This window comes from Meles meles, chromosome 1 (assembly GCF_922984935.1).
Source record: "Meles meles chromosome 1, mMelMel3.1 paternal haplotype, whole genome shotgun sequence".
Classification (NCBI taxonomy): domain Eukaryota; kingdom Metazoa; phylum Chordata; class Mammalia; order Carnivora; family Mustelidae; genus Meles; species Meles meles.
Genome location: NC_060066.1, coordinates 110,817,511 through 110,830,605, shown reverse-complemented (window position 1 = coordinate 110,830,605; position 13,095 = coordinate 110,817,511). Strand labels below are relative to the sequence as shown.

The 13,095-nt window shown below is 38.0% G+C and overlaps 1 protein-coding gene across 3 annotated transcripts in view; it reads right to left on the bottom strand.

Annotated features, from left to right (window-relative positions):
* The window catches only part of RNF115 (ring finger protein 115), a 70,708-nt gene that overhangs the window by 38,689 nt on the left and 18,924 nt on the right, over positions 1 to 13,095 (bottom strand). For 2 of the 3 annotated variants that reach the window (XM_046008677.1, XM_046008684.1), the window contains 3 exons: positions 8,745 to 8,803; positions 7,807 to 7,858; positions 5,046 to 5,103 (listed from right to left, as the gene is read on the bottom strand). In XM_046008677.1, the coding sequence (XP_045864633.1) occupies positions 5,046 to 5,103; positions 7,807 to 7,858; positions 8,745 to 8,754 (120 nt within the window). In that variant the 5' untranslated portion in view covers positions 8,755 to 8,803. The remainder of the gene's footprint in view (positions 1 to 5,045; positions 5,104 to 7,806; positions 7,859 to 8,744; positions 8,804 to 13,095) is intronic. The other variant, XM_046008669.1, reaches the window with a different exon arrangement.

Below are 13,095 nucleotides of genomic sequence, written 5' to 3'. Positions count from 1 at the left end.
TCAGGAGTTTTACTTGACATTTCCAAACTGACTAGATGTGAAGCAGGTACCGCGAAATGAGCTCTTCACACTAAAAAATGAGACACACCAGGGCGCCTGGGTGGCTCAGTGGGTTAAGCCTCTGCCTTCAGCTCAGGTCATGATCCCAAGGTCCTGGGATCAGGCCCCACGTCGGGTTCTCTGCTCTGCAGGGAGCCTGCCTCCCCCTCTCTCTCTCCTGCCTCTCTGCCTACCTGTGATCTCTGTCAAATAAGTAAATAAATAAAATCTTTAAAAAAAAAAATGAGACACACCAAAGATTTGGTTGAATTAATTCAAACTTTAAGATTCAATCCAGGTTGCAACAGCTCAAAGAACCCAAACTCTACTGGCATCTGGCTGAGACTGAGAATAACAAACAGGTAAAGAATGGTTAACCCAGGGAAGGACGGTTTAAAATCTTTAACTTCTTTTTACTAGATTAAATCATGTATAATCGCCATTTTGGTGGGGGTGCCTGGGTGGCTCAGTTGGTTGAGTGTCCGACTCTTGATTTAGGCTCAGGTCATGATCTCAGGGTTGTGAGATCATGTCCCACGTCAGACTATGTGCTCAGTGGCAAGTCTGCTGGAGATTTTCTCTCTCTCCCTTTGTCCCTCTCTGTGCTCCCTCATGTGAGCACATGCTCTCTTGAAAATAAATAAATCTTTTTAAAAAACATAATAAAATAAAATTGCCATTCCTGGAGGTCAAAAATTGTAGAATATCAACAATTTTATTGAGTTCAAAATAATTTACTTAATATTGTTTTTTATTATTTCAGAGCCTTCTCCACAAGCCCCAGAAGCACACACAAAAGAGCAGAGTCTTTCTTCATGAAGGTAAAGGCAAAATTGCTATCACATATTACTGATCTCCCCAAGACGCCACAGTCACTACTCCCATACTCCTGCTAACTTCAGGGTTAAGTCACTAAACCCAAAGTGAAGAGGGAAGAATCAGATCTCTCATTTCCATCGCTGACCTCTTCAATCATTCCTCATTATTCTTCTCTACCAGAGGAGTAATGTATCTGACTGGTGAGTGGCAAGAGCCTAACATCTGCTGATTTCACCATTCAGTCATTCGTTTCTCCAACGGATGGGGTTCACGTATTAGGAAGCTACACAAATGCAAAAAAAAAAAAAAATGGTTCTGAGTATGAATGCCTCCTCTGCAACCTCTAATTCTTAGGTAAGTCATCCTATACAGACTTTGGATGTCCATTTGGCCACAGATCAACTATTTCTCCAATATGGAAGAATAAAACTAAATTTTTGTTTCCATCTGTCTGGCTTCTATATTTCTCAATGTGTTCTAGATTCAGAGGTGGAGAGAAGAGATACAATCAACAATAACTATCACACATAAGCAGACATGTTTAACACAGGATAACAGTTTAATACAGTACAGGCATGAACCAATATGAACTCATAAAATTTATAATTCTTTTAACTACAAGGAGACAAAAAAAGATTTTTCACATAACCCTAAGTAAATGTTAAAAAGCAGAAATTCAATATAGTATACTCTGTGAATGCCTCTGAAAACAGTTATGAATCATGTAGGTGAAAATGTAAAATATGCAAGAAATAAAGCTAAAATAATGAGAATACAGATTTTTCATTTTTTAAAAATCTTCTTAATGCTGTTGTAGTATCTTTCAGTACCAATGACTCAAGACAAAACCTGAAAGGAAATACGTGGAGAAAAGAAGCTCCTGGAACAGTGGGATTCCAGATGTTTTCAGTATCTTTTTATTGTCATTTTAATGCTACATCATGTACCGAAAGAAATTTTATTTAAATAAATACAAATCAGACTGCTCAGAGCACCCTACCTTCATTGTATACGCCTGGGAGTTCTGCTTCTAGGAAGCCACCTATCTTATTTTCTGCTAATCAGAGGCAGCAGCCACAGCCACTCTTGCACTGAAGTGATCCATTTTGGTAAGCTGAGACTCTCAGATCAGATGTCTCACTGGTACCAGGTCATGGTCAGAAGCTTTCAAGTAATCAATGAAACCCTCAGGCAGCCATGGGCTCAATTCACCAGGTTACCACCAAAAACCTCAATACAGCAATGCCTTTCCTCCCTACAAACTGCTAGCAACATTTTTAGATTCATTCTCCACTGATCCTCACACAATACTCAAACAAAACTCCCATTTAACTAGCAACCCTCCTCCCACCCTCACTCCAACTTTACCCACTCTATCTCCCCACCCAAGAGCCACTTAATAAAAAAATTTTAAAAATCAATACTAACTTTGTTAAAAGTTTTGCTTGGACTAAGCCTCTTTTAACATACCTAGTATTTTAAGAATTCAGCTATTAGCAAATGCTAATTATAGAAAATAACATTTTTTGTACAAGGAACTCTGGTTGAGGAAAACGGAACAAAATTCAGCATAAGCTTTTGCTAAAATTACAAACTAAAATATGGAAAAGGAAAATAACTTTGGTTTCAATTTATAATTTTCTAAGTGTTTTATCCAGGAACGTGAGTCTAAAACCTTATAGCTTATGAATATTATTTTGAGATAATTTTTTTCACCTCATTGTGTATTTGAATTCTGTCTACCATGTAAGGTTCCAATACTCGATGCCTTCTTTTAACTTCCTCATGAAGGAGTTTCACCTTTTCAACAAAGTTTTGATAATGGCTAAAATGTATTGAAATTCACTGCATGGCAGGCACATTGGCCTACATACCTAGAATGTCTTACTTCATTTAACCTTCACAAACCTATGAGGTAGATATTATTTTCCCCAATTTACAAAGAAACAGAAACACAAAGAGAGATTCTAAGTAATTTTGCCCAGGTTACATAGCCAGTTAAGTAGTGGACCCAGAATTTCAACTCAGGCAATCTTGTTCCAGGCATACTACTGTGTCATTTGACCTCTCTCCTCCTAAACACTTCAGTCTCCCCAGAGGCTGCAGCCTATCAACCTCTCCCTTCTACTGTACTTGTTATATACCTCCCACAATAAGCTTATCACTTATACACTCTCTGTATACTCTTTGTTATTTTCCCATTTGCTTCATGTGTTTGCATTTGTACCCCAACGAAATTTTAAGTTCCCTGCAGGCAAGGTAACCATGACATTTGCTTCTTGTCCCTACTTCTAGGAGAATGCTGTGTATAAAACATTTAGCTAAGAAGTTGACAGATTTAAATCCCCAGCGACTTCTATATCATAAAGACAGATTTTTTTTTCTATTTTTTAAATGCAAAATATAATTAGAAAAGGAAAAAACTGACATACTCAGGCATGATAACAAGGGATCTCTACAGAGGGAAAACTGGGCATAATCGTGCCCTTGCTATAAACCCTAAGGGACATGAAGCCACAGGCTATGATTCAGCAAAATTACTTTAACACCTGAAGGATAGCTCACGCCATCAGTGACAGATTTAGCATTACTAAAGTTAGGAAAATGACCACCTATATTTATTTTTCTTCTTAATGCATCTCCCCTGGTGAGTCATATCTATAAAGCTGACAGACCAATGTTTTTACATTTCCTAAGAGAACTAACATTTAAAGAAAATGAGATAAAGTTTTTTCAGCATATGTATAATTAGTAAGTGACAATCTATGTTATCGGGAATAACACACACAGGGAAATACAAAATGAAATTAAAAGGGCTTCCAGGCCTGGCAAGAATAAATTTTAAATAATGTTTTTCAATCCATCAAAATGAGAAAAAAAAAATAGGCATTCAAAGACACAAAATGTCTTGCAAAGCACACTTTAACCAGCCCATGTACTAAGGCATTTCAGATTTAACCAAAAAACTTAAAACTCGATGTTAAGAACTACACAGACCATAAGTAAAAGAAAGTACCTTTAGTAAAACAGGAATTTTACTCAAACATTTTGTCAAGAGTCTTGACTATAATTCTAACAATATAAAAATCTGGAGGAGAGGAGCTTAAGGTTTTATGGGCTGCTTCTTGAACGCCAATTGTCCAATGTACTGCGAACAGTTTTACTTTACACACAAATAAATAAATACAAAAAATTTTGCTAGGCTTCTAGGCAACTGAGATATCTTTGGAAAAGACTAATGTGATCCCGAAACACACACACAGAAACATCATGATTATGGGATTTAATTTTTTGTTCTTTTGGCATCTTATCTGTTAGCTTTCTAAAGCCAACCAAGTTGTGTGGCAATAGAAGCAAAAACAAACCAGTGTTTCTCATAGGATGCGATAGATGGTCTGTCTTTTATGGGGTAGAGTCTCTAAATGATTAAAAATAGAGCACTTAATGCCATTTACTTGTATACTTAAAAATGGTTAAAATAGTCCCCCAAAAAACTAAGCAAGAGATTTTAAGTTAATGAATAAAATGAAAAACAAAACTACTCTCAATTTAATGTAAAACAGTATTCCAAGATGTAAACTAATGCCTCATATTCAAATCATAGTTAAGATTTTTTTTCCAAAACTATGGATGCTACGTTATGTATAGAATTGGAAATTAATTATAGGTCCCACCTGGAGATCTGGAAGGCAAGTAAATACCATATCCTTAATCTGACCCCCAATTCCAATCATACCAAACCACCATGTTTTTTAGAGGCCATCTCTAAAAACCAGTACCTCTGTGTAAAGCTGAATGGTGACTTCAATTACAACTCATTCTGGCCTGCTGTTTCCTTGGCTGCCACATCACCAAAGCAGAGTCTATAGCACTGTTATTTCACAAACACCACAAGGTTTTCTTTTCCTTTCACACCGTATACACAATTAAGGAAGTAGAAAACAATTGGAAACACCACCAGGTTTAAAACAGCACAGATCAAGGAGGTTCCTCTCTTTGTCAAGGGTTTACCAAAAGTAACATATCAAAGGCCCAACTACTAAAATCACAAATCTTTCTAAGGGCTACTCTTGCCCACACTTTTCTTATACTTTCTGATGTTCTGCTGCACTGTCAGGTAGAACTCTGTCATGGTTTAAACATACACCCATTATCTACAGAATCCCTACAGCCAAAGGAAAACTTACCTCTGCAAAATGTGTTGATGTGCTATTGTCTATCCGGCTGCCGCCACCACCTAAAAAACTGAAGAGAAAAAGAAATGAGTACTGATTCTATTCCTAGGAACAAGCTTCACTCCCAGAAGCTAAATATAGAATAGTACAATGAGAACAAAGCCCAATAAGGAAAAATAACTCATCCCAACGTGACACCTACGAAGGAAATTATGAAGAACTGGCATGTGGATTAATCTACGAAAGATATCATAACAAACCACAAAATCAAGTATAAATCAAGTGAAAAATTAGAAAGAGGGGCCACCACAGAGTAGCAAGAAGGAACCACAGCCAGCAATGCAATTCAAATTTGATCTAGCAAGAGAAAAAAAAAAACATTTATTCTCAAGGAGGCAAAGAAATAAAACAAGATTCCCAAAATAATGTTTTGCTAAAAAAAATCATTCAACCACCAGATGAACATAACATTTGAGCTTACTTGGGAATGATTAAATATAGTACTACAAGGGGCCTGGTACTATACTTAGCACATTATAAAAGATTTCAATAAACATTTTTTCTTCTTTTAATAGTTTATCCTATTCTTTGATTATCCTACCCATCCTTCAGGGCCCATCTCAAATGCTACCTCCTCCATTAAGTCTTTTCTGAACTCACCGACCAAATAAGGATCCACAGCCCTCTGCACTCTGACTCTGATTATAAATTCTACCTTATAAATATCTAGAATTTATCTCACCCACTTCTAACCCTTTCCCTCTTTTCATAAATATAAATTCACAGTGCCTGAGTGGCTCAGTTGATTTAGTGGCCGCCTTCAGCTCAGGTCATGATCCCAGGGTCCTGGGATGGAGTCCCACATAGGGCTCCCTGCTCAGTGGGGAGTCTGCTTCTCCCTCTCTCTCTGCCCCTCCCCCCTGCTCACTCTCTCCCTCTCTCTCCCAAATAAATAAATAAAACCTTAAAAAGCATATGTATACATATAAATTGAGAGGGTAAAGAGTGTGTTAATACCACAAATACATGTAAAGTGTTTATTGTGTGTAAAACATTATACAGAGCATTTATCGTTTTTGAAAAACCCTGCAACATCGTGTCCTACATTGGTAACTTGAAAATAAAATTGCTGAATGTGAAAAAAGGGGCGCTTGGCTGACTCAGCTGGTAGAGCATGTGACTCTTCATCTCAGGGTTGTAAGTTCAAGCCCCACGCTGGGTAGAGAGATTACTTAAAAAAAAAAAAAAAGTGTAAACAATAAAATAACTACTCCTGAAGACTGGGGAGAAATATTAGATCCCACCGTCCCCATGAAATCTGCAAAAAAAGGAGAGAAAAATGGCTAATATTTTGTGGAGAAAGGAATGGAAAAAAATCACAAGAACTACCAGGTATCACTTTTACTTCAAGACACAAGCCTATGAACATGTACACATAGTTACTCCAAACACAAGTCTATAAACTACTGCAGGTAGCTTTCATTTTCAGAACACCAACTGCACTCAGCTCAATGAGGAAACAAACACAGTTTGGTTAGTCTGAAACCAAAAGTGAAAAAGCAAAGCTAATGCCATTTTCTATGTAGTCATGCTCAGGCCTTATTCACTAATTAGAAACCATTTAACACTTGCATTTGTTTCAGAAGTTAAAAACACTTCAAATGTAGAATAAGCCCAGAAGTACTGGTACATTTATGCTAAATTAGTAAATAATTCAACTACCACTGTGTACCCATTTTATTGCTCAAGCCTGGACAGGCTTCCCAGGCTCCTCCCTGCCTTTACTAAATTGCTTCAGGGATTCAAATATCCCAGGTAATTAAAGCTATGAACTTTATCTTTTACAGTTCTGCTCCCCCTGAAACTTCCTCAGCATTCCCTTTCCTTAAAATTCCTCCATATTTTAAGAGTAACAAGGCTAATCATAGAGAAGGATAATAAAACAAATACACTGTTCTGAGAGATGTTACAAAGCTTAAGAAAACTTACAACATGCCCCTCTAATCAATGTCCAGTAACATATGGAGTCCACTACCCAATATTTATACGTGAGGACCTCCTATTATTAATTTTTACCATCTACTACTTACCACTGTAGTTGCTAAGTATTCAAAAATCAGCCAATGTTTATGAACTTAATAGAAAGCAAATACCACGCTACCTCTAAGAAACTGATTCTAAGAAAAAGATTTCTTCAACCATTTAGAACACCAATCTTTCAAAAGATATATAATCTGTACAATTGAGTGTTTGCTACCAATAGCACCTGTAGATGCCTACAAAGGCACAAATAAAAGAATTAAATCAAGTAAAAGCAGGATCCATAAAATTCATAGTCCCCTTCTAAAAAAACGACTCATCCTACAGTTAATCACTATCTGCATTTATAACCACAAGGCTAAAGAAACCAGGATTACTACTTAAAAACTTAAAACAAAAAAATTAGCCCATCAACTGCTTCCCAATAACCAATATGCTCTTTATTCAATACATGCAAAGCATAAGTGTTTGCAATAAGTATTTGATGCCATTATAAAAGCACAAATAAAAAGCTGCCCCAAGTTAGCATGCTACTCGCACAAAATTGCTCATTTTGCTGTCATGCTAATCTTACAGGTTTAAAGCTGGTATTGTGTTATTCAAACACCAAGATTATTAGATCACCATGTAAGTGTACCAAACTTGATCCCATGCCATATAATGCCCCAGAAGCTCCAGCTCACTTATATATATAATCACCACTCATTAATAAAGTTAAACTAATAGTACATACTGTAAAATGTGTGGTTTTTCCTGGTTGTGGAAGGGACCTTCAACTTTGGAGTCTGCCAATAGCAACAGTAAAGGAATTATTTACTGCCATTAAAATCTCCAAAGTCACCCCAAGATTAAAAGAAGCTTCAGATTACAGGTTCTTTTCATCCAGTCAGTATTTCATCAATTGTCCAACCAAATTATCTAACCAACAGTCATAAAAGAACAAATGTGCCATTATGTTTAGCCATAAAAGGCTATCCTACCGATGCTATTCTACTTTTTATTAAGTTTTTATAGTTTTACTCATATTAACCAAAAAGTAATATAAAATACTGTCACTTTCAGAAACACTTCCCCTTTTATAGGTTTTATATCTCTAGTAAGACCAATGAGAGCCGATTTCAAACATTATGAACCAAATTAATATTACAGCTATAAAATGGCATAAGTCTGACTGCAATCATTTTAGTAAGAAAAAGGATCTTAAGGCTTTCCTCAAAAGAGAGTAATAACTCAGTTTCCTTGGCTAGACCAGCCTGCTTACCTTCTTAGATACCTTTGTCAGAAGTCAGTCCCGAGCCGACCAAAGAGGTATAACAGCCATTTACCTTTAGGCAACAGAGTGGTCACTGAAACCACCCAATAATCTAAAAGGACACCAAAGACTCAGAAAATAAATGCAAACTTACCAGATTTCCTCTGATATGGATATAGAGATTTCAAAGGAATGCCACACACAATCAGAAGCAGAGGATCTCATCATACCCACTATCACATCACATCCCCAATTCTTACATTTTTATTACCCTTCCCTCTTCCTCCCTCCCTCCCTTCCTCCCACACAGCAGAGAACATAAGTTATAGAACAATTTTCCTTTTATTCGTTCAGTCAATGCTAACAGAAAACAATGTTGATAACAGAATGCCTGATTTATTCACGAGCTTATACAATACCTGGAATCATCTGTCACTTCTTCAATAAAGCCTGATTCACATCTGGGGCAAATATATTCCTATAAAAGAGAGGAAGAAATAAATAAAAATCTTTCATTAGAAAGCTAAGCATGTAGTTTCAGAGTAATATACAGTGTACAAGCTGATGCGATGAAATGTTACATGTACTTGCTGACTCCAAGGACAGTTTTTTTGATCACGCTCTGGCAAATAAAGAATTTGATAAGAAGTTTGCAGAATGGCTTTATACGAGGTTCCCTCTGAGTGTTCCCACTAAAAGGGAGAATGTCAGATTTTTGTTTAATTTGGGTTGATTTTTTTAAAACTGGGATAAATTCATGATCTAATTTTCTCTTCAAATCTAATGAAAAATCTCCACTAGTTATCAGAGCAGTATAAGATTATACAACTGGGGGCACCTGGGTGGCTCAGTGGGTTAAGGCTTCTACCTTCGGCTTGGGTCATGATCCCAGGGTCCTGGGACCGAGCCCCGCACTGGGCTCTCTGCTCAGCAGGGAGCCTGCTTCCCCAACTCTCTCTGCCTGCCTCTCTGCCTGCTTGTGATCTCTGTCAAATAAATAAATAAATAAAATCTTTAGGGGGGAGATTATAAAATTGATGGGTACAAAAACTGCTATTTGATACTATACACGTGTAAAGGACACAAACTGAAGCACGATATAAATCAAGTGGTAAACTAGGAATTAACAATGAAGTTTTCAATATTTGTAATCTATTTTTCTGACTACCAATGGCTCTAAATAAAACTTAACATTCTCAGGTATTTAACAAAAATGTTAATTCAAATAACTAGAACAATTCCAAATCAGCTTCTACTTCCTTCAGTACCAAGAATCTTTCTTTTAAATAAATATCAAGCGTTAGTACTGATAAGAAAGAATACACTTTGGGGACACTTGAGTGACTCAGTCGGTTAATCGAGTCTGCCATTGGCTCGGGTCAGGATCCCAGGGTCCTGGGATCGAGGCTGGTCTCCCTGCTCACCTCAGTGGGGAGTCTGCTTCTCCTTCTGACCCTCCCCCAACTCGTGCACAGGCTCTCTCTCAATAAATATTTTTTTAAAAAAGAAAGAATACACTTTAAGGGTGCCTGAGATCATGACTTGAGCTGAAATCAAGAGTCAGTTAAGCATCTGACTCTTGATTTCAGCTCAAGTCATGATCTCAGCCTGGTGAGATCAAGCCCCCAGTCGGGCTCTACACTCTGCATGGAGTCTGCTCGAGTTTTCTCTCCCTCTCCCCTCCCCCAGCTCACATATTCTCTCAACCAAATAAGCAAATCTTATTTTAAAAAAGAATACACTTTAGAGATTGCTTTGTCATACATTTTTTTTACCATCCTAAAGTATTTCTTTCCTTTATCATCCACTTACCATACTTCTAAAACTATTTTTAACTACCTAATAAAATAGACCTGGGAAGACATTTTCAACTATTTTCTTGCTCCCTGTAAACCCTATATAAACTCGGTCTTACCAGAAAGTGATGTAAGCCACATTTGGCTAGTCAAAGACAATCAGAATAGTAACTCAAACATTCAAATGCTTTCTTAAAAGAGATATAAAGAGGGGCGCCTGGGTGGCACAGTCAGTTAAGCATCTTACTCTTGGTCTCAGCTTAATCTGTGACCTCAGGATCTTGGGATCAAGCCCCACATCAGGGTCTGAGCTCAGCTGGGAGCCTGCTTATTAAGGTTCTCTCTCCTGGGGGTGCCTGGGTGGCTCAGTTGGTTGAGCACCTGTCTTCGGCTCAGGTCATGATCCCAGGGTCCTGGGATTGAGCACCGAGTCAAGCTCCCTGCTCAGTGGAAAGTCTGCTTCTCCCTTCTCCTTCTGCCACTCCCCACCATTTATGCTCTCTTACTCTCTCTCCCTCTTGCTCTATCTCAAATAAAATCTTTAAACAACGTTTCTTTAAAAAAAATTCTCCTTCTCCCCCTACTCTCTCTCTCGCTCTCTCTCTAAAAAAGGAAATCAATTGTGTTTTAAAAAAGAAAACCAGGGGCGCCTGGGTGGCTCAGTGGGTTAAAGCCTCTGCCTTCGGCTCAGGTCATGTGGGATCCAGCCCCACATCGGGCTCTCTGCTCTGCGGGGGGCCTTCTTCCTCCTCTCTCTCTGCCTGCCTCTCTGCCTAGTTGTGGTTTCTGTCAAATAAATAAAATAAAATAAAATTTAAAATAATAACAATAAAAAAAGAAAAAAAAGAAAGAAAACCAGGGGCGCCTGGGTAGCTCAGTGGGTTGAAGCCTCTGCCTTCGGCTCAGGTCAAGGTCCTGGGGTCCTGGGATCAAGCCCCATGTAGGACTCTTTGCTCCAAGGAGAGCCTGCTTTCTCCTCTCTCTCCCTGCCTGCCTCTCTACTTGAGATCTCTGTCTGTCAAATAAATAAAATCTTTAAAAAATAATAAAATTTAAAAAATAATAAAAAGAAAAAAGAAAACCAAAGGGATATAAAAAGACCAATCCTTTCCAACAAGATTTGTTTGGTGAAGATACAGTCAATCCAAGAAACATTAAAATTTAATAAAATAATTGCTATAATTAATGTACACTTGGAATATAAGGAAAGGCCAGGGAAGGCTTTCTCTGAAACAGTGACTTAAATTATTAGTCTGTTGCTCCATGAAAAAGGAAATTATGGGCTAAGGATCATCACAACAGACTCTATCTAACAGGCACAGAGGTTGGAGGGGAGTCGTTTTAATGTCAATAGGTAGGCAGGGACCACATTGTGGAAAACCTCAGATTTACCATGAACTTTAACCTGTGCATCAGAAGCTCTCAAGTTTTTTTTCTCTGCTATACACAGAAAGCTGAGAAACACTCAAAACAGGCACACTGTACACTTCAGAAATAAAATAATCTGGAGACCAAATAAATCCCTGAGCCCCTCCCCCTACTCCTTCATCCGCCACCCTCCAAGCTAGCAGTAACTCCATCCCTTTCTCTCCCACTAAGAAAGTTTATCTGAGTACAAATGAAATTGATTTTAGAAGGCTAACCCTAAACCTATTCTAATGTCTAATGTTAAAAAGAAAAAAGGAATCAATTACAACGTGTTGTAATTTGTCACAATCATAAGTCTGGGCCCTGTGATTTCCTCCCTCTCCCTCTCGCTCATTCCCACTGCTTTAAATATCCCCTATACGGGAACAACTCCCAAATGTATATCTCCAACCCAGACCACGTTTCTGAGCGCTCTTTCTCTCTTCCTTACATATACACACATACTCTGTCTCTCAAGATGTGGCATACATACCAGTTTGCTCATACTGGAAACCTAGGAGTCATTCCTGACACCTCCCTCTCCCCTATCTTCCAACAACTAACAATCAAATCTGGCACTCCTAGCTCAAACACATTTCTCAAATCTACTCCTTACCTACTGTCACACTATCTTAACCTAAGCCAGCAGTGACCCTAGACACTGAAATACCTTCCCTCTTAAGTGTCATTCCACTTCTCTTCTAGCCTCTTCCTTGTCTCTTCCGCATATTGAAGTCAGAATGATTTTTAAAAACATAAAAATGGACCATGTCATTTCCCAGCTTAAAACCTTTCAACTATCTCCCAAAACAACTCGTATAAAATCAAACTCTTAAACATGACCTACAAGGCCTGATTCAGCAGGTCTCTATTCAACTGGCCCACATCACTTCATGCTACTCTCCCCCACTCAGTATATTCCGGTTACAAGGGCCTTCTTTCAGTTTTTCTGCCTCATCAAGCTCACCGTACCTCTAGGCTTCCATATATACTGCTTCTATAACAAACACTATTCCCTAACTTTGTGAATGGCAAGGAATTTCTAATCCTTTAGCCTCCATTTTAATGTCATGTCAGAAAGTCTTTCTTTCATCATGGAAACTACAGTGTTTACCTCCTATTCTCTCTTTTTGCAATTGAAGAATACATAAGATATTGTATTGGTTTCAGGTATACAACATAGTGTTTCATTATTTATATACATTATGAAATGACCACAGTAAGTGTAGTTATCACCTATCAACATACGAAGCTGTTACCATATGACTGACTATATTCCCTACGTTGGATTTCATCCCTGTGACTTACTTATTTTATAACTGTAAGAGTGCACTTCTTAATCCCTTTCACCTATTTCACCCATCTTCTGATCCCCTATTATTTTTTTCCTCAGCATCTCGTTCATTACTTTATAGCACTTATCACAATTGATATTTTTTTATTTTTTTAAAAGATTTTATTTATTTATTTGACAGATCACAAGCAGGCAGAGAGGCAGGCAGAGAGAGAGGAGGAAGCAGGCTCCCTGCTGAGCAGAGAGCCTGATGCGGGGCCCGATCCCAGAACC